The sequence below is a fragment of the Ammospiza nelsoni genome, chromosome 5 (assembly GCF_027579445.1).
Source record: "Ammospiza nelsoni isolate bAmmNel1 chromosome 5, bAmmNel1.pri, whole genome shotgun sequence".
NCBI classification, from domain to species: Eukaryota; Metazoa; Chordata; class Aves; order Passeriformes; family Passerellidae; genus Ammospiza; species Ammospiza nelsoni.
The window spans coordinates 47277686-47299173 of NC_080637.1; the positions used below are offsets into that span (position 1 = coordinate 47277686).

Sequence of the window (21488 nt, forward strand, 5' to 3'; positions counted from 1 at the left end):
TTTTATTTACCAGATGGATGAGAAGAGTGAAACCACAGCTGCTCTTATCTCTTCCCATGTCTGTACAGGAAATAAGGCGGCTAAATCTCATCTGATCCCAAAGAATTAAGCAGGTCAGGACATTTTTGTGTTCATGTGGTGAAGCAAGGGGGATGGGTGTGGAAAAAGAAGAGACATTTCTGTTCCCTTTTCCCATAAATGCAACCCAGAAGCATGCCTTGTTTATATAGACAAAGCCTGAACATTTTGATTGCCCTGTTTTTCATAGGATTCTTCAAGTACAAGAAATGCAGTTTTCTTATATGGGTTATTTAATCTCTGTGCAAGAACCTCTGCCAATTTTTTCAACATCCAAGTAATATTAATATTATCCTGTCTCTTCCTCCTTTCCCGGATTGAAGGAGAAATATGCTGATCAGTGGATGTGGCCATGTGTGGGTGGGTGGGGGCGAAGCCAAAGGAAGCAACAGAGTTAGCTCTTAGCCCTGAAATGTTTTGGTTGCTGTATTCAGTGAACTGAATAACCTTCGTCTGACTTCTGTGAAATTTTAGTCTTCTCTGCTTATGAACTTCCTATTACCAGCCAAACACAGCTGTTCTGGCAAGTCCTGGCCAAACAGAGATAGTCAGTCTTTGAGGTAACTCAGTGATATTCCATGGAGTGTGCAGAGCTTTGGACTTGAAGGCTTGAGCCAGGCTCACTGTTTTCCAACAAGCAGAACTGGAGAGCAGTGTGCTCCCATTAGGCTGTACTGCTGACTCCAAATGCTCCTGTATTCATAGCCAGACTGAGATTTTTCTAGCACACTGGGCTTTGTTTTGAAGCTTGATGGATTACAGGGAGTAACTTTGAGGATCACAGCTGCATAGAGGTTGTGTCTGGACACTAATCTCTGAATTTCAGTAGAGTACATGAAATTTAATTTTCCACTAACTAATTTTCCATCACTAACACAATGCAGTGCTAAAAGCCTCCCCAGTTTACCAACCAACCAACCAACCAACCAACCAACCAACCAACCAACCAACCAACCAACCTCCACAGCTCACCAACTTTAAACCTCTCCTTATGGTCATGATTAATGTGGAGACAGGCCTGAATTCTCTAAGTCAGAGCAAGTGGAAGAAGAATTATCCTCTCACCCTCTGAATTTGTTCAGGGAAGAAGGATCTGGGCCTTTAAATGGTGTTTATTTTCAGTCCTGGTCCTCAGCCCTGGGATACTGAGCAACCATTTGTCCCAGAGCCCAGAGTGACATCCTTCAGGCTGGACATGCAGGTGTACTCCACATCCATGGGCAGGAGAAAGTTACTGGCAGTTATTATGTAAGATGGAAAGGGAAGCTTCTGAACTGCCCAAAATGTTGGAGGAAGCATGAAAGGAAAGAGCAGTAAGATGGTGTGCGAACCCTCCCACCCACAGAAGACTGACACTGTCTGTGAGCTTCAGACAGTGGTTTTTACAACACTCCAAAGACTAGATCCACATTGTTAGAACCAATTTGTATTTTCACACTGGAAACTTTTATTTTTGCAGAAAGTTGTAATGCTGGGGCCAAAATTTTCCACAGGGGAAATGTCAAGACAGGTCAAAGATATGTGTTTAAATATTTTTGAAGAAAACTCCATCACTTATTTGTTATGAAATTACTCTTTTTTCCCCATTCCATCATGGAAGTGGAAATTAGTCATTGCAGTTATTTTGAAAAAAATGTTTGAATGATATGAAACTAGATTTTCCTGTTTATGTGCTCCCCCATTCTTTTAATCTTTAGAAAATTTTAAATCTAGTTTTGAAATATTTTTTTTCCCGAGGTTTAACTAGCATTTGAAGTAATTTTTAATTTTGAGTGGCTGAGTTTTCTGCCAGAGCTAACACACATTCAGATATGTATATCAAGTTCTTTAAATATCTGAAATGTGTTCTGTTTATTTTTATTTCATAGTCTTTCATAGCTTCTGTGTTTAAAAAACATCTCCCTTTCTAAAGCTTAGTGTCAGTATGCTAGTTTTCAGCACGATTTATTCCATGAGGTTGTTGACTTTAATTATATTGTGGATAGTCAAACACTCTTACTTAGTGGCTCAATTATTCTTGCTTCTTGGACCAGTTCCTAGGTATTACTTAGGACTAAATGGAAAAGTAAAAATAAAGTCTTGTTTTCTCATGTGCTGTAGAACTAGTTGTTCTAAGAAGCACTTGTTTATCAGGTTGAGAAATCTCTCCGTAAGCCATAGACCATGTGGTGGCTGACTAACTTACATCCTGAAACACAGAAGCAAATTTGGAAAGGACTGTCCAGATTGGTAAGTCCAGTTACTGTATACTCAGGGTAACCTAGGTTTGGAAACCCTGCTCAGCTGCAGAGCTGATAGGGTTTATTCCCTTACTGGAGCACTCAGCAATCTGCTGAAGCCTTCCTAGTATCAGCTGGGCACTCAGTGAGGGAGACATGGATGTGGATCATGGCTAAAGACAGAGGCTGGAGATGGGACTTCTCCTAATCATGAGAGCTGTGGACTGTGACACAGCCCCTGGGGGGGGACTGGAAACAAAACCTGACTGCTCGTCCATTGTCCTGCTGGAAACAACACCTGACTGCTTGTCCATTGTCCTGCTGGAAAAGCCTTGAGGTCAATGCAGGCATGGAGAGGCTTAGCAACTCCCACAGGCTATGGTGAAAAGGTCTGTCATTTCGGGTGTGAATGCAAATCATATTTAAGTCCTCATCTATAGCACTCCCAGCAGAATTACTCCATGTGGGGGGTGATCTGGGCCATGCAGAGGAATCCTGCTGAGATCTCCTCGGTAACTTATCCAGTGGCACCAACAGATGCCCATATCTGCTGGCACATTCTCAGTAGATATCTCAGAATGCTGTGTCCTTACCTTTATGATTGTTGGTTCATAGTTCTTCTTTTTGTTCCCCAATTACTTCTAGCTTATGAGCTTTTAATTTACAGCAGGATTCTTACTGCTAATCCCAATGGCAGACCTGGACCTTGCCCTATTGCAAATTATTCTGTTCCTGTTAATGAAGATTTAAAGGTCATCCTTTTCATCCTGTAGGAGCTCTCAGACTTCCTTTTCACTGCTGTTGATCTCTTCCTTTGTGTTATCGACAAAATTCCTCAACAAGCACTCATTTTTAAAGCCCGTCATTAAAAGAAGTAATGTAAATCTAGTCCCAAGAGAAATTCAATTGGCAATTTCTCATAATTTCTCCTTTTCACTGCTGAAGTTTTTGGCCCATTTGCCTGGTCCCCTACTATCTTGCCATTTTGGTTTTAATGCCCATTTTCTTCTACTTAACTAAGAGTTTACCAGAGGGCACTGGGACCAATCATTTACCAGTATCTAGGCAGATGAGGGTGACCAGATCTTCTGAGTCCTGATTTATTTCAGGGTTCATCATGTCATAGGGTTGAAACTTAGATGACCCTGAAGAGTGGTAGACAAGGGCAAGAAATGCCCTCCTGTTTGCACTACTTTTTAAAGGTGGTTCCTGATCATGCACCCTTTGCCTTGAGGACAGTTCAAGATTGCTGTCCTCAGGCTCTAAGGACCAACAGCTGCCTGTACAAGGACACAAATAACATGGTACTTCATTGCCACAGTGAAGTCTGAACCTTCCCCAAACTCATAGAGCACTGAAGGAGCTAAAGATAAATCCCTTGGACAGGAGTTGCTCACTGTTCTCTATCCAAACAGTGGTGGTTCTTTATCTCCATGGGTGTGCTATCATTCTCATTTTGGGCCAGGAGCCCAAAGCCCAGTCCAGCACTCACAGGTGCTGGGCTGCCCAGCTCTGCTGTACGCCCCATGTGAGCAGAGGGTGCGCCTCAGGGGGTTGGGTTTGTGTGTAGCTCTGTCACTTTTGGGGGTTTTGGAGCCATGTGAGTTTCAGTCTGATATTAGACTGCCATTAAGAGGGGGATCAGTCGTAAAAGCAGCATGAAATGAGATGGGAGAAGGCTCCTGGCCTACTGTTCCCTGTGGAGGAACAGGTGCCCTGGCTAGCACTGTAGCTTGGGACAGAGTACAGCCAGAAAAGGAGGGGGTGAAAGGCAGGGGGGTTCCTGCACCAAAGAAGGAGACTGGAGCTTGCTCTCATGTCTCTGTCCACTCACTGCTCCCAGGCACAGAAAAGCCACCTGGATGTGGCTGTGTCCCCTCTAGCTGCTGTGCGTGCTCTGGCTCTGTCCCTTCTGGCTCAGCTCTTTGATGTTGCTGGCTTCCCGGCTGTGGGCAGAAGGTGGTTCTGATGGTAGCCTGGGGGTGGACCAAGAATGGGAGAGGGGAGGAGTCACTGATCGATGCTAATGAATAAAAGGTCCCTCTTCTTCGGTCCAGGGTGCAGGACGCCAGGAGAGCTGCCCCCTGAGACAAGAGCTGCAGACTGACAGGGAAGCAACAGCTTAGTGAGTATTCAGGGACTGCCTTGCTTTTCCTGGACAGCTGCTTATTATCATTGCCTTGCTGGTGCTTCACCGCTGTAAAGTGTCAGGAGTGATTGCTACAGCATGTGTAGTGTTGTGATTTTCCACTCCAGCAGCAGACACATCAGGGCTGCTTTTCTGAGCCCTCCTTTATTTGTGAGTCTACAGAGATTTCCCTGGCATGTGCAGATTTGTCTTAGCTCTTTTCTGTATTTCTAACCAGTGGATGCTGAAAGAAAGCAGAGGGATTGGGCTCACTGTGCTGCATGGTATGTTACCCTCAGGGCAGCCCACTGCTGCTGAGTAGGGGAGATGTGTGCTGGGAAAGCATGGAGTGCAGGGGGAGCAGAAAGGAGTGCTTTAGCAAGAGGAAAAATTCCCCGAAGGAGATTTGTTGGAATAGGGCTGTGTAGCTGGCATGCTCTTTCATCCCTTGAAAAATGTATTGCTTCTGTGGTAGCAAATGAAACATTGGGGTTAAAGTGGTGTTTGTGGCTGTTCTCCTGTGGTTGATGGCAGGGTATGCTCCAGGCATTCTGGGATCAGAGTCCTCTGAAATGCGAGCAGAGTCTCCTAGGGAGCAGAAAGCTCTGCCCTGAGTGAAGGCAAATAAAGAGGGTTTGGCTTGAAAGCGTGTTGGAATTTCTCACTGGGCAGCTTCACTTTCTTTCCAAAGTACACCCAGCATCTTCTTTCTGTGCCCCACTGCTTTCCCACTGGAGTCTGTCCTCCAGCCTCTCCCTCATGTTTTTCTTTATTAGCAGCTACTGTACAAGACGTTTGGGAAACCTATAAAATTCACATTCAACAATAAGTCCAAAACTTCTAAGTTCTAAGAAATGAAAAGGATCCCAGAGCAGAGAATTTCCTTAAAGAGACTGGAGTGGCAGGGCACAGAGTGGCAGCAGCAAAGTCTCAGTTCCTGTTTCACCTTGTGTCTATAGCAAACTTATAGCTTTTCCCCAAGTTTTCCTCTTCATTTCAGGCTAAACTCTAAACAGGCAAGAAGTGGATGTGTATGGGGGGACCTTGATGGTGCAGGACTGAGCTGCTCTTGACATGAGATGAAGTGCAATTCTTTCTCTTTGGGCTGAAGTTGAAGTCTGGTCAGTGTTTCTTCTTGAGATAAGAGGCTTCAGGTAAGGGTCATGAGTTTGACATTGAAAGAGTAAATTGCGAAGCCCAGAGAAATATTTCTCCAATGAATTTCACTCCTCACTGATTAAGTGTTAGGTTCTGGCTAGATGCCCCAGTGGTTCTTGGCAGTGTTACCTTCAGTGTGGCTTCACGGATTGGCCTCTGAAGGTGACAGCAGTGACAACAGCACAGTGGTTTGGGGAAAATGGTCTGCAGCCAGGGTGCCTTCACTTTGCATCCTGTCAATGAGAAATCCTGATACCTGCCTATACACAAAGACAAAACAGGCAGTAGTCACAGCTTGGATGAGACACAAGAATGGTTCCTGTGGCTTAGGTTCATCTCCAGGCAGTGTGTGGGGTTCCAGCCCCATCACTGCCACTGGGAGGGCTGGCAGTCAGTGGTGCCCACCTCCCTCCCTACCTTGCCTCCAGTAAACTCCTTCCCTCTCACCCAGCAGGGACAGCCATCTCTGTAACTCCTTTTCTCTTTCACTGCTTTCTACTGTTCCAAGAGCTGGAGAGTGGAACACCCCATGTTTTGTCCATCTCTGCTGCCCATGTTATCGGATCCAGTCAAACTCTTCTAGGTGTTAAAGGCAAGGTAATTCTCCCTGAGACTGCTGGCCTCGAAGATTCATCCCAGATGAAAAGCCTTATGTTGGCTTGTTGCTTAAGTGCCCATGAGGCAAGGACTGCTAGTGCTAGACCAGAGAGGGAAATGTTTGCCTCTGACTCCACCAAGATGCTGTCCTTTGGGCTGCAAGAGGAGTCTGGGGTCAGCCCCACAGTGAGAGCCTTCAAAGATAGAGTTCTGGGTGCTGCTGTCATCTCAATGCAAAAATAATGATAACACCAGCAGAGGGATTCTTTCGGGTTGCTTCTTGTCACTCCTGAAGCAATAAAGTAGGAGATGAAAAGGGGCAGCAGGTTGTATTCCTCCTGTGATAGCTGGCAGGCTGACATTGCAGCAGAGGGCAGCTGGAGAGAGGGGGACTGAGCGGGACAGGAATGTTTGAAGCCTCATGCTCCATGTCTCCATTGGCAAAGCTGACAGAAGAGTTTGGCTTGTTGTATACAGACAGAATATGGTGAAGGCAAAGAGAGCAGATCAGAGGAAAAATCAGAAAAACAAACATTTATATTTGGGATCAACACACACCTCTGCCTTTGGGGCCCTGGCAGCCTGTGAAATTCCTTCCACTTGCCTAGGCCAGCTTTTCTGAGTGTGGAGTGCTAGTGACATGTTTGCCTCTGGATCATGTCCCCCAGCCCTGAGCTATGAGGGGAAGGGGGCATGCCCCTTCCTTCCCAAAACCTAATCCAGTCTGCTAATAGAGGATGTTTTGTAGCAGCTCCAAGAAGAGTGTGTACCAGCTAGCTGTCACCTTGCCCAGGCTCTTTCACAGGCTCCCTCCTAGCTCTGTTTTCATAATAAACATTCCACTGCTAATTTTGCAGTCAGCCCAGGATCTCCAGCAACCCTCAGTGAGAAGAGAGCAGAGCCCAGTGAGAAGGACAGAGTGAGAGGTTGGTCCCTGCCCTGGCACAATGCGCGCTCTCGTCGTCCTTGCGCTCCTGGCTGTCCTGGTGCTGGCTGCCACTTCCTATGGTAGGTGACCTTCATTACTGGGTAGAATGAAAACTCCCAACCTGCAGACATTTATGAGTCTGTTCAGATGTTTGTTATTTAACTTTGTGCCTTCTTTGCCCTTAACTTGATCTCTTAACTGCTTTCCTGCCCTTGTGTCAGACCCTCCTAGCCCTGATCCAGAGCTGTTACCTCCAGCCTCTGGAATTCATGGTCCAGGATGCTTTGATCCCTTCCTCTCTGCTCCAGCTCACCTCACAGACTGCTCCTCTTTTTGTCCCTTTGTTGTCTGAACTATGATAAGACGGCTAATTCTTAATTATTCCTTGCTAATTGGAAGATTTTCCTTTTTCCTTTGGTAATATCATCCCCTTTTCCTGGTGAGGCACACAGTTCCATATTGGTGGAATTAAGATGCTGCTTCATGCAAGAATCAAGTGCATTTCACTGTGCTTATCCATTCTCTAAGAACACATGCAAGCTTTGAAGGCAAATAGGTATCCTATCACTGTAGTGTCAGGAGCAGAAGGTGAGGAACTGTGCTGGACAATCCGGCTGGATGACCAAGTGTGAGTCTGGAAGCACTGACTAAATCACCAGGTAGCTCTGTATTAAACTCCTGAGCACTTTAAACTCCTCATATAAATTCTAGGTCACACCACTGATCCCTTTCTCTTCCTTTGGACATGTGCCTTAAAGCCTGGCTTGTCTTATTTCTGTGTGTGTTCCATTGACCTGTGGTGTATGAAATACTGAATCCCATCAATACAGTGTCATAATACATGTTTCATTCTTTCTTTCCACAGAGTCCCATGAGAGCATGGAGTCCCATGAGTATCTCAGTAAGAGACTGCTTTACTATTTTATTGAATTTGAAGAGTGCTACAGACATGTCCCAAGATCATTTACTTGTACTCCTACTAGGGATAAAATAGGTAGAACAACTGAGCCCAGGGAAACTGAATTTACTGAGTGATGGAGTTTCAGAATGAAAAGGGAGAGAGTTCAAAGAAGACTTCACATGTTTTGGCACAAGCTCATACTCCTATTTTGCATAGAATATAATGAGAATTGGAAAAAAAATTTAAGAACAGAGCTCAGGTCTCTGTTACATGTACCAAAACCAAGTTAACTGACTCTAAAAAAGGGCATTGCTCAAAAAGCTCTGGGATGAGCATGGAAAGAGCCACTCTAGAAGCCACATACAGAATTTATTCTCCCCCAAGTACAAGGAGAGCCTTACTCTAAGCACCTTGGAAGCAGGCAGGGTGTGTGAATAGAAGGGATCCTTTGGCTGGAAGAGAGAAAGAGAGTGTCACAGGAAAAGCATGAAAAGGGTGAAGCGTCTCACTTTGGAATAAGCAATATCCTGGAGAGGTTAGAGAAGAGGTGAATCAAAATTAAAAAGAAATTAGGACATTTGGACATCTGGAAGAAGGACTTCACAAAGCAGACAGTTAGCAACAGAAAGACACGTGACATCCACACGCTCCTGAACTCTGCAACAGGACTGTGATGTTTCTCAAAATTGTCAGAAGGAACTTTCAGGCCCCCCAATCCAAAACTGCCACACAAACTTCTCAATGACTGTCTAACCTTGGAGGCAGATTTACTCAGGCCCCTCCTATGCACAGTTTCACCGTTCTTGTGGTTCTTCTGAGTGTGCTCAGATGTCCCATGGTCTGTGTAGCTTGGTGCCTACCTCTTCTGGGCCAAGCTCCACTCAATCAGAGGGGCTGTGGCAGCAAAATCACAGTAACGTTCCTCTGGGTGGTCTGAATAAAAGCAGCATGGGTACTTCTGTACAGGCTGCACTGGCCACTGACAGAGCCTGTACATGAACCAGCCAGGGGACAGGAGGGAATATTAAAAAGTCCTGGATTTAACTGTACACAGGAGGGCAGACAAGGAAGCTGTTCTAAAGGAGGAAGCCAGCTTTTGTTGAACTCTGGCATTGACAAAGTGCCAGTCTGAATAACCCCTTGCTTTTTCAGATCCCTTCCTCAACAGGAGAAGGGCCAGTGACTTCATACAGTCTGACACCAGGCTCAGAGGCATCACTCAGGAGAGGTATGTCATGGCCTCAGGAGGCTGAGCTTGGGAGTGGGGAGACATTCCTCCTAGCCAAGACAGGCTGTTAGCAGGGGTGGCAGCCATGGTGACTGGTGAGAAGCCTCAGTCTCTCTTTTAATGTGAGGTACCATTTCAGTCCCCAAACCCAGGAAAATCGAGAATTCAGATAACACAGAGCAGGTCCTTTGATTTGGTGACATGTCACATGCTGAGAAGACTGATTAATTTTTCTGAAGGAAGCACCAACAGAAGGAGAGAGAATGAATGTGGGATGGTCCAAAAGAAAGCTCAGTTTGAGATCTTTTTTTAGTCCTCAGCTCTCATGCAGAACTTGCATGACCTTTTCTAAATCAAAGGGCCATCTGAGGGCCTCCTTGCCTCATTTATAAAATACAGGGATAACTAATTTCATGCCTTATTCAAGGCTTGTGAAAATAAAGATTGAAGCACAGAAATAATCTCTTAGCAAGGCATAAGGCAAACCTTCTCCTCAGTTCCAGTTGATCCCTTTGCAGAATATTTCAGGTCTTTTTCCTATGTATATGTTTGGGAAAGAGCAGAAGAGCTGAAGAGATCAGGCTGAGGAAGGCTGCAAAGGGAGGACCCTTCCTCAACTTGAGGCAGGAGCCATTCCCCTCTTCCTATCACCTCACTTAGCCCCTAAACAAAAGGTTGCCTGAGGAGGCAAAACATTCCTGCTATAGTCCCTGGGTGTAGTAAACACAGAAGCTGGTGTGCTAAGAGCTCTGTAGCTGGATGACGGACTCTGATGGTGGATCCTTGTGGAATTTTTCATCACTCGGGGTCACCAGTTGTGGTGGTGTTCACTGGGGTGCCAGGATGAGGGAAGAGACAAGAATCTTGACTCCATATTTCAGAAGGCTGATTTATTATTTTGTGATATATATTATATTAAAACTATACTAAAAGAAAGGATTTAATCAGAAGGCTAGCAAGGAATAGAGAAGAAATGGAATGATAAAATCTTGTGACTGACCAGAGTGTCCGAGGCAGCTGGGCTGTGATTGGCCACTAATTAGAAACAACCACATGAAACCAATCACAGATCCACCCGTTGCATTCCACAGCAGCAGATAATCATTGTTTACATTTTGTTTCTGAGGCCTCTCAGCTTCTCAGGAGAAAAGATCCTAACGAAAGGATTTTTCATAAAATGTGTCTGTGACAGATCCTTAATCCAAGCGAGGAATTCAGGACAGGAAAGGGCTGCAGAGAGATGTTTAAGATGGCAGCGCTTACCCCTCTTCTCTCCTGCCTTTCCAGGATGAGGGAGCGCAGTAAGGCACACTACGAGCACCAGAGGGAGCTCTGCGAGGACTACTACCCGTGTGAGATGTACGCCTACCGCCACGGCTACCCCGCTGCCTACAAGCACTACTTTGGGGGCAGGAGGAGGACTAAGTAAAGGATGGCCTGTCCCCACCCTGGGGCCTGGAGTCCAGGGTATCCTCCCCAAAATTGCAATGGCTCTGAAACGTACTCAGTTGCTTGTATCCCTGTATGTTATCCTGCCTGCTGCTTCTCTCTCATGTAGCCATGGATTCTGACACTGTGTTAATTAGCGCTGAGCTGATGTAGCAGAGATCACAGAGAGTTCAGGATGTGGGTGTTTACTACAAAATAAACTGCTGGTTTGATACTATCTTCTCATGAGTCACAGTATTTTGGAAGGGGGGTATGCAATTTTCCATGAAGGAACTGGATTTGTGTATCATACATTCTGTTGCAGATTATGGGGAAAAATGTCATTACCTGGCAAGCATATGGCTTTGGAAGAACCTATAATGTTCTTGTTCCAGATTCTACAAGTAGCTTCTTTCAGAGGTCACTGGACAGTTTCAGCTCCCAGTCTTAGTCTAAAACCAGGGGGCTGTTCAGAATGTGAACACACTTTTTGAAAATCAAATCTTTCCTCAGTTGGGGAAACAAAATCCAGAAGGCACTTATTTAATCTTTAAACGAAGTCAGAGTGAGAGTTGGTGACAGAAAAAGCCTGTAAATTGCCTTTTGTTTATCCAGCTACCATCAGGTCCTGATGTTAGGTGCTCCTTCAGAAAGGAGTGTGTGGTCCAGACTTAAATTTGTATTTCCTTTTGCAATCCCCTTTCAAAACCCTTCCATTTGAAACTACTCTGGTAGCATTTGAAAGCTGCAGAAATCAAAGCTGGAGAGGGGCTCCTGCTGGTAAATAAAAAGAAAAAAAAAATTCCAACGTTTGGGGTCAGGCCCAACCTTGTTCACATAGAACAATTTCATTTGACTGTTCACAAATTATTTGAAATCAAGATGTGGCTTGACCCTGTGCACAAGTTACTGAGCCCTCCTGCACCTCTGAGGAGTGAGTATGGCTGCATTCTGCTCACCATCACCAGGGCCTTTCCCCAGGCCAAAAGGCACCAGTGCTGGCATGTCCAAGAATTCCGTGCTGCTCTGGGCTTGACAGCAGCCGCAGCAGCTGGGACACGCCTTGGTGAGATTTGTGTGGGAGACATAACTTCCATCTCAGCTCCACACAGATGGTTTCAGCACTCACATCTCCAGGCTTACACAGGCATCTGCAAATTATAGAAGCTGGAAAGATCCATGGCATGCAATCAGTCTGTGATGTATAAAGTATCCCAATGTTGACTAATCTGTGAAATTAAGTCTGGAGCCAAATCTACCTGGCTCATTAGAAACATGCATCTCCTTCCAAAATATGCTTCAAGGTTTGCCAGCTTTGAAACTGAATGTGATTTATTTATTGAAAACACTTCTGATAGGAAACTCCACCCTGACAGTTGCTAAAGTTTTGTCCAGAGGAGAAAGTGAGAGAGAAATAATTTTAAGGAAAAAAAAACCTGTACAGATTAGGTATATTCACACACACTTGCTCTCTATGTGCTCAAGTAGGTGAATCTTGCCATCACCAACCACAGCAAAATCACATATGCTGAAGTCAACAAGTCTGCAATGTCTGGGTTTCACTTGACACTGCAGTGACACCACCACAACAGAAGGGACAAGGTCTAGTGCTATCTGGGTCTGTGTCCAGAAATATCCAGTGATTCCAATCCCCAGTTAACCAGTATAAATAATGAATAACACCAGAGATTTCTGTGGGATTTCATTAGCATAGGCAACAACCAAACAGATTTAAGAGACTACATGCCGGTTAGAAAGCTTGGGAAAAGAATGGAAGGATAAATAAAGCTGTTTGGATTGCTAGAATTGTCCATTTATATATTTATATTATTTCAAGTATTCATATGGAAGCATAACTTTCCTAGAATACCTATTATTTTTAGATGTTTATTTACTTTTTAACTGTTGCTCTTTTGCTGGAATAATATATATACAAGACCTTTTGCTGGACATCATTAGTATATATATTCAGCTTTTCTGACTGTAGAAAAGTTAACAGGGACAAAAGTTAGGGTTTATTTTAATCCTGAAAATTCTCTAAGCTAAAAGACAGTGTTTCTAAGAATTGGAAAAATCCCTAATGGCTCTGATTTTCCTTGGAGCCTCCTAAACTTTACTTCTGTAGCCCTGCCCAAGGATCTGAAGAGAACTGGATATGAAGTGGAGAAAGATTATATCTCTGCTACCAGAAAGAATGAGCACACTTGATTTAAAAAACCCACAAAACTACCCAAACTTGGTCACCTGATCTGTTCAGCCAGGAGGAGATCCCATTGCAGTGTTCAACATCCTCCTAAGGGGCACTGATCGCTCTCTGGTGATCAGTGATAGAACCTAAGGGAACAGCTGGGACTGTGTCAGGGGAGGTTTAGTTTGGATATCAAGAAAAGGTATTTCACATCCAGAGGGTGTTTGGGCACTGGAGTAGTCTTCCCAGGGCAGTGGTCACAGCATCAGCCTGACAGAGCTCAAGAGGAGTTTGAATAATGCTCTGAGGCACAGGGTGTGAGTCTTGGGTATCCTGTAAGGCCAGGAGCTAGAGTTGATGATCCTTGTGAGTCCCTTCCAACCCAGCATATTCTGTGATTCTGTGGTTCCCATGGTCTTTGTGGGATGTGGCTTTGGTAACTTGGGTGGTGAGTTTGGGGAGTGTGGGGTTATTGACACATAGCCCATGCAAGGCCCTTGTTGTACCAAGTAACTTTAGCACTTGGGTTCTGAAGAATAAAACACTTTTGGAGTATAAACATCTATTTGACTATTAGACAAGAGAAGCCAGGATAAAGCTTCTAAATTATGAAGATTTCCAGGAGAAAAATAGAAAGGTTTTCCCTCAAACTAACTTCCGAAGTTCCTAAAAGTATAAAAATCTCATCTCTACAAAGTGATTTGGTGTAACTGTGAAACTGTCGGAAAAACTACAGTGTTTGCCCTATGCAAACTGATTTACAGGTTTCTTTACCCTCAGGGTAATGAGTCAAGGTGGGGTGGAAGAAAAGGTCACCACTGTGTTCAGTCTCATTTGAGAAACTCCACATGAGAGAGCCCCATCACGTGAAAAGAATTGCTCTACTTCAGTGTGTGCTGGTCTCTCCCCTGGCTTTCCAGCATGACAGAATGACTTTCAAGTTTGTAAGAAAAATGATTTTTTAAAATCCAGTTGTTTTTCTTCAACAGCCCCATTCAAAACCTCAGATAACATCTTCTGGAAATGCCCCGAGCCATGAGATGGATGCCAAAATGACTGCCAGGACCCGGTATCTCCCAGCCCAAAGGACGGGCTTTGTTTTGGAGCACACACACAGGAACACAAGCCAGACCCCTGATCTCTCCAAGAAATCACAGGATATAAACTGCTGCCCAAAAGCAAGCCCCGGAGAACTTCAATAACCTCCAGGAAAGCTCTGAGGTTAGGGAGACTAGCACAGCCAAAGAAGACATGAGGAGTCTGCTGGCACTGCTGATCCTGACTCTGGCCCTGGCCGCACTCTGCTGTTGTGAGAAAGGTAAGGGGACATCTTCCCAGGAAGGCTCTCAGAGCTGCTGAGCCCTGCAGCTTGCTGTCAGCCTCCCTCCAGCCAGGGAGAGGCACAGAGCTCTGGGGGAGGAGATCACCCCCAGTCATTGCACAGCTTCAGGTCTCTGCTGGAGAGTCACGGGTGACAGAGGGCTTGGCAACAGAGACCCCCCATCTTCTGCTGGGCATCTTCTTCCACTGGTCAACACCCACTCACCCCCACCTCCGCTGCATATTGAATTGCAGCAGGGAATTTGAACATTTTTGATATGTTTAAGATTTCAACTGGTTTATCATTTAGTCTCTTTCTAAATGATGGGTGTTAATAAAATCATTTTGGGAGAAACAGAGCTTCTATGTAAGTGGGGGGAGCAGGATCAGTCAGTGGTGGGATTCAGTTACAGAGGAGGATGACTCAAAAGCATAGAAGGACTCACAAGCAGACTCCTTTCTGTCTGTCTGTCTGTCTTCCAGATCCCAAAGAACCCTCAGGATCTCTCAGTGCTGACAGTGAGTATACCATTCTGCCTGATGCTCAGCTTCATTCTCCTGCATCTGCCTTCTTTCTCCCCTTTGACAGGTTCAAGGGCTGAACAAGAACCATGCTGAGTCCCTCTCTAACTCTTCCCCTTTCACTCCCTAACTCTGCAGTCCCTGAGGGGCAGGAGCACGTGCAGCAAACAGAGCCCCTCCCGTGTAAGCAGTGACAGGAGGGCAGCCAGTGTCCCTGCAGCAGCAAGACCAGCACTGCTCACAGTGTGCAGGTGGTTGGCAGAGCCTCTCTGCTCTGACCTGCCCTCAGAGACCTGCCCAGAGCGTCTGCTCATCCCCAGGCTGCTGTGAGAGCAGAGGCTGCCCACATCAATGGGTTGTGACATCCCTGCCAAACCCAGCAACAAGGAAACCCTGAAAGGGGGGGGCTTCCTTGGCTGCTCCTGAGTCCCTCCTGTCAGGTCACCTGGGATGCTGGGATTTGCACACCTTGGGTTGTTCACAACTTCTGCAGCAAGCTGATCCTGGCAGAAATCTGTATGGAAAATCCTTTTTGTTCTCTCACATCTCTCCTTTCTCACACTTTAAAGGATAACATTGCTGCTGAGAAGCATGAAAGCTGGTATTTTTCCAGTGAGCCAATACAAACACAGATTGGGAAAGAGAAAAAAAAGATGTAAAGACTATTCAGGGAAAGGTGATAGTTTCTGACAATTCATTAACTGGCAATTTCTGTGTAGTCAGTATTTTGATCCAGACTAAAGCTCAGTTTGCTTGAGATGGGGTACCTCTCACCTCCAAAGAGAAACACAGCCAAACACTCCATGATGATGAGGGAAGGGACAATCCCCACCATCTCCCCACAGGCAGAGATCTGAGAATCTTTTTCCCCCAGAGACAGCAACAATTTGGCAGTTTCCAGGCTGAAATGTGTATTGGTGTGCTGCTGCCTCTGCTGCTGCCTCTGCTGCTGTTGTGGGACCATCCCATGGAGTGAGGCTGTGCTGCGCTGAGCCCTGGCTGGGGCTGGGAAGTGGCTGTGCCTGGTGTTTGTGGGGGTCCTTCACAGCACCATGGTGTTGGCACAATGACAAATCAAGGCAGCAAAGAAGAAATCTGCAGACATAACGTGTTAGTGGAGAGCAGGGGCAAATGCTCTCATGGCTGAAACATCTCTCATGTTCTCCAGGTTCTGAATGCTGGAATCTTTACACATCTTGGGTGAATTTCTCACTGAGTGATGTTTACTGTCACTATTTTATACTCTTCATCTTTCACAGAACTCTGTACATGTGAGCACTGGTATTTCTGTGGGCTGCCTGTTGCTCATGGCTCATTGGAGGCGCTTTAAGGTCTTCTGGTTGGTATCCCACATCATTCTCAGTCAGAGTCCAGACACAGAAAGGAAGTCAGAACTCTAAAATTAACTAGGCCAGGGAGAGAGGGTGCCATTCTCCTAATTTTGTTCTTATTCATATTTTATGCCTTCTGCACATTTGCTGCAGATGCAGATTATGGTGTGTGATAAGGAAGTGGAGTTTATGACAGAAAAAGCCCTTGCTTCATGGAGATGTGAAGGCTGCAGTGAGGAGGGAGCTTTGAGTGGACAGTGGGATGGGGAGAGATGAATGGACCACTAGGATGGTTTGTGGAAGTCATTTGCTTGTGAAGAAAGCAGATTCTGCTTTTCAGAGGTTGGACTAGTGTAATGGACATATTTTATGAAAAATCCTTTTAGTAGGATTTTTCTCCTGAGAAGCCGAGAGGCCTCAGAAATGAAATGTAAACAATAATTATCTGCTGCTGTGGAATGCAACAGGTGCATCTTTGATTGATCTCATGTGGTTGTTTTTAATTAATGGCGAGTCATGGTCCAGCTGTCTTGGACTCTCCGGACAGTCACAAGATTTTATTATCATTCTTTTCCATTCTTTTTCCTTGCTAGCCTTCTGATGAAATCCTTTCTTCTATTCTTTACTGCAGTTTTAATATATAATTCTCTTTTAACATAATGTATATCATAAAATAATAAATCAGCCTTCTGAAATATGGAGTCAAGATTCTCATCTCTTCCCATGCTGGAGTTGCCTGCGAATTCAACATTTGGTGACCCTGAGTGAGGATCAGTTCCACAGACTGGTCTGCGTTTCAGTGCTGCATCTCTAACCTGACGTGCTCTCTCTTGGCAGGCATCAAGATCAAAAAAGAAGTTGCCAATGCCTTTGTGAAGAGGAAGAAGAGAGCCAGTCCTTATGAATGGTAACAGCTCAGGAGCTGGGCTGAGAGCTGGACTCTGGACCTGCTCTGAAGAGGGGGTGGGAAGGCCATAGGGCATGACAAGGCATTATTCTGTTGTACATCTATATTATTACCTTCATATGTTGAAGGAGAAAGGCTGTAGGAGACATTCAGTAATGGAAAAATGGTTCTTTTTTCATGAAAACCCATTTGAAGGCTCATAGCTGGACTCTAGTATTCCTCCCAGGGAGAAAGACAGCACTACTGTGCTAGCCATGGAGACAGTGGGATACAAGTTAGAAGCTGCTCCAACCTACAGGGTCATCAGAAGGAATTTTTAGGATAATGAAAATCACAGAGCCTTGGTCATTGCCTCTGGTTTCCCACAAAGGAACAGCTTTTCCCACAACAGCTTTGTTGCAGGAATAAGACTCGATCAGCTTGGCTGTTCTTTCTGAAGCTGTAGAACATATATTTGCTCGTGCCAAAAAGGAGGCACAAAGATTTGGAGAATCCCAGCTATTTGAGAAATTTCAGGCAATGCAAGGAAGTTCTTCATACGTTTCATGGAAGAGGTTGTTAAGCTACTCTTTCCGATACAGAAATGAAGTAAAAATTCATGAGGTACTGGTGGAATTTCTGTGATGGTGTATACAGTCTTCAGGAAAGATTAACCAAACATAGAAGAGGAATTGAGAATGACATTCAAAGTGTACAGCTAAGACTGTACACTTTGGATGTACAGTAAAAATATTTGGACTTTCTTAGCCTGGCAAAAAAGAAAAGAAAAAACTACGTGAGATAATGCTCCTGTATACAACAGACGTGAGGATTGTTAGAGAGAACTGTTTAAGCTAAAGGAAAATAATGGCTAGTGGGCAAAAATAAAGGTAAGCAGGAAATAATAAAATAAATATATAATTAAATAAATAACAAAGGAAAAAATTTCCTGTGTAGGTGGGGAATGAAATTGAAGACAAAAAAACAAGCCAGATCCTTACAGCTTCTGTGGTATCCTTTGCTGATAAAACCTCAAGAGCAATTGATTTAATTTGGGTTCAATCCCATATTTCCCAGCATTGATCAAGCAGCCTAACTCTGTGCAAGCAGATGTTTAACTCAGCATGACCAGTGCTCTGCTGGGTCTCCCTGGAGGATTGCAGGGAGCATTGCTCCAGAGGATCACTTCTTTCCTGTCAGTGTCAGGTGTATGAGCAGTGCCCAGTGCCTGGGCTGAACCTGCAGAGTGGTGTCTGTGTCTCCTGCAGGTACCTGGAGTACTACAAAAGCCCGATGGAGCAGATGCACGAGCGCTGTGAGAACTACCCCCCCTGTGACTATCTCTCCGACCAAGTGGGGTTTGCCCTGGCCTACAACCGCTTCTTTGGCAGGTACTGACCGTGGGAAGGTCTCTGCTCCTTTGCTTGGAACACTACAAACCCCGCAGGAGAAAGAAACTGTGCCTGGGAAGGAGAGAAGGAAAGCATCTGGACTGGCATCTTCTGTTGTGTCCCAACCAGCTGGAGCACCAAGGCTGGGATTATCCCACTTGTTGAGCTTCCATTAACTTTCTTCCTTTCATCAATAAAGTCTCCCTTCAAATAACTTTTATCGTATTTTGAGCTTCACCAGAAGACCCTGTCTTATTTCCTTCCACCTGAATCCCTAGCACACAATATTTGGAAAATAGGGATTAATTTCAAGAAAACCACTGCATGCCTTAGAATCATCACTAGATCTCTTATCCTCTTCTGCAAAATACAGGAGGGTTATGGAAGAAGAATGTCACAGTGTGTGTAAATGTGATGGATCTGATCCTGGGATGCTCGCTGTGAAGAAAGAAGAACACCTGCCTCCTGCTCCAATTAGTGGGAAAGTTCAGTATTTTCATGTAATATAATCACATTAAATATGCATCACAGTAGGATCATTTGTAAAGATAGAAGCGTGCAAACACTCTTGCATAGATAGCAATCAGCTTCTGGTACACTCTTCTGATTACTCTGTTATAAAATTTGCTGTATAGCAACAATAAATAAATAAATCCCAAAAAGTGTGTTTAAGGAGTCCTTTTAGATGATCCCAGCATTTGTGTACTGCTTTTCATGACTGTAAAAAAGACTTTGAATTCTCTTGGTTTTTCTGGTTATTTTTGGTTTTGGTTTTGTTTCTTTTTTCCCAAGCGGCTCCTAGTGAAACTAAAAATACCCAGCAGAACAAAAGAAAAAAACAACACACAAACCCTCTTCTCCTCTGTTGCTTTTGCATTTATGCTTGAAGTACCTAGACAGCTAAAAAAAAAAAAAAAAAAAAAAGAAAAAAAAAAAGAAAAGAGTGCTCTAAACATTATGAAATTTAAAAAAAAAGAAAATTTGTTCAAGGATGGATTGAAATTGGGGCAGTGTTTTGTTTATTCAAGACAATTGGTAGCCATATATATATATATATATATATATATATATATATATATGTAATGTACATGTGTTTTTATCCACATATTGTCTTCCCTCTGCACTACTTCATTCTGTCCCCTGGCATTAATATTATACCTTAGCAGCTTTCTGCATAACCTTCCTAATTTACTCTGTCAGCTTTCCTTCCCTGAGGGGTGGACAGCGGATCACACCTCCAAGGACAGGGACTGCGGATGCTCAGGAAACTGGCAGAGTCAAATCTCTGGTTACATGTGAGCTGGTGCAACCACCCTCAGCTGCTCACTGCAATAAATTCTGCTATGTAAGGCAGGCTGGTCTGCTGCTTCTTTCTGTACAACCTTTACCTGAGGTAAAAGAGATGCCTGGAAGACATGGCCTGCTTTTGTGAAGCCTGCAGAGCAGGAACCCAGTGCGTGAGGCTTCCTTCTCCCCTCCCATGCCCCAGAGTGAATTAGAAATGATGACACTGAAATTTAGGTCATAGGTTCAGCACTCTGTGACACTGAGGGAGAGGAGGGCCAGAAAAGCCTTGTCCTGCAGTAAGGACACAGGAGAAGTCTGCAGAGGTGGCTGCTTTGCTTGGCAAGCTGCTGTGGCTTGCACTGCTGACACTGATTTTGGCCAAAGAGAAGACAATAAATGTCTTCTCTGCAGGTCTTGATCCAACGCCCGTGACTGGTTCCTCTATTGACATAAACTAACGGGGCTTCACTGCTCACAGTAAAATCCTCCTCTGAACGCCATCTAGTAAAAATTAACAGAGTGCTTCATTGAAAATAGTGAAATTTTTGCTTGGAAAAACACCAGAGAGATTAGCAGAATCCTAATATCCAGTGTAGTAATAGAATAGGGGTATTTTGATTGTTGTATGCTTTTGTTAGCACAAAAAGTTTCCTGTCTCTATTTGCATCTTTCTGTTAGTTTTATATTTTTTCTCTCCCTTTCAGTAAATATTTTTTTCAGGCAAAAAGAGTTACACCCGGAGGCCTCCATTATGTCATCTTCTCTGTGTCATCAGATCTCTTCATGGGCTGAAGTCATTAAGACCTTTGGGGATCTGAGCACTCAGATCGCGTTACAAATTTACTGCTGAAATGGAGGAATTCGATTGTCGCTTGGTCAATGCAGCGCTAAGCACCGCCACAAATCCTCTGCTGCCATCTTTCGGCCTTTGTATTTGTTGTCGTTAATGATAACGCGTTTGGAAATAGAAATTCCTGTCCTCCTGATTCCCTTCATACGAAACATTCACTTACAGGTCAGAGGGGAAAACCAGGGACATAATTTACAAACGGATTATACGCAGCTGAACTGACATTTTAGTGGGGGTGTTTATCATGCCTGCCAAGCTCCCAAGGGAGCCTGGCCCAGTTTAGCTCTGTTTTATCTCCACACAAACAGAGGTGGAGTTGCCTTTGAATAAATTTGTGAGCCCTCCTGTGAACTCGCTTTTAGCAGTCAAACAACCACTTTGTGAAATACAGCCCAAGATAACAGAGACATTCCAGGATAGAGTCTGCATCCATCACTTCATGGCATCATCTCATGTCACCTGCAGCAACTGCTTTGAAAGGAGTCCAATATGAGACCTTTATGTTGCCCCCCACCCCATCTCAGCAATATTTTGTAGATGCTCTGTCCACTGACTCCAAGTAGCTTCACAAACCTCCCTTATCTCAGGGAATCACTCCATGTCTGGAGGTGCCTCCTTCACCCAAACTATCATTATCAGGCCATGGAAAATGGGCTTCACTTTTCTGTAGTCAGAACCAAAGCCCTGACAGTTCTTGGCCTTTTTTCCATACAGAAAAGTTATCAGAGGCCATGGGGCTCTGTGGGTGAATAACTCACTGCCAGTATTTGGAAGGGTGTCCAGAAAGCAGCTGCTAGAGAAAGGTTTGTCTCAGCACAGGATCTGCTTTTACACACTCATTTTGGCTGTGCCAGTGCAAACAGTCCAGCAAAGTGCCACTCTGCAGTGCTGTAGGAGGAGGATTGGCAGCACAGGAGTAGAAAGCAGGGGGCGATAAGGAGGAGGAGAGTTAGGTTATCGCTGCTTCCAGATGGGATCCCAACCTACATTGCACTTCTGTGTTGGCTTTATCAGAGTCAACTTCTTTAAAAGGGCTTTTAAACTCTTA

At 44.7% G+C, this 21488-nt stretch overlaps 2 protein-coding genes across 3 annotated transcripts; both read left to right on the forward strand.

The window, feature by feature from the left end:
• The first annotated feature begins 4354 nt into the window (after nt 1-4354).
• MGP (matrix Gla protein) lies at nt 4355-10903 on the forward strand. Its single transcript, XM_059473317.1, has 5 exons — nt 4355-4422; nt 7038-7188; nt 7974-8009; nt 9162-9237; nt 10525-10903. The coding sequence occupies exons 2-5, from the start codon at nt 7128-7130 to the stop codon at nt 10664-10666; spliced, it is 315 nt and encodes a 104-aa protein (XP_059329300.1). The 5' UTR covers nt 4355-4422; nt 7038-7127; the 3' UTR covers nt 10667-10903.
• Nucleotides 10904-13993: 3090 nt separating this feature from the next.
• On the forward strand, nt 13994-18968 carry LOC132073259 (osteocalcin-like). 2 transcript variants are annotated; one of them, XM_059472169.1, is made up of 5 exons: nt 13994-14171; nt 14657-14692; nt 16864-16933; nt 18181-18227; nt 18304-18968. In XM_059472169.1, exons 1-5 carry the CDS (start codon nt 14105-14107, stop codon nt 18477-18479), a joined length of 396 nt encoding a protein of 131 aa, XP_059328152.1. In that variant the 5' UTR covers nt 13994-14104; the 3' UTR covers nt 18480-18968. The 2 variants fall into 2 exon arrangements, with proteins under 2 accessions (XP_059328152.1, XP_059328154.1); XM_059472171.1 differs by having other exon boundaries at nt 18181-18968.
• The last annotated feature ends 2520 nt before the right edge of the window (nt 18969-21488 follow it).

Coding starts and splice junctions, on each gene's coding strand:
- MGP (XM_059473317.1), top strand. CDS start 7,128: ATGCGCGCTCTCGTCGTCCTTGCGCTCCTGGCTGTCCTGGTGCTGGCT. Junction 7,189..7,973: donor GCTGGCTGCCACTTCCTATG/GTAGGTGACCTT, acceptor TTCTTTCCACAG/AGTCCCATGAGAGCATGGAG. Junction 8,010..9,161: donor GGAGTCCCATGAGTATCTCA/GTAAGAGACTGC, acceptor TTGCTTTTTCAG/ATCCCTTCCTCAACAGGAGA.
- LOC132073259 (XM_059472169.1), top strand. CDS start 14,105: ATGAGGAGTCTGCTGGCACTGCTGATCCTGACTCTGGCCCTGGCCGCA. Junction 14,693..16,863: donor AGGATCTCTCAGTGCTGACA/GTGAGTATACCA, acceptor CTCTCTTGGCAG/GCATCAAGATCAAAAAAGAA. Junction 16,934..18,180: donor AGAGCCAGTCCTTATGAATG/GTAACAGCTCAG, acceptor TGTCTCCTGCAG/GTACCTGGAGTACTACAAAA.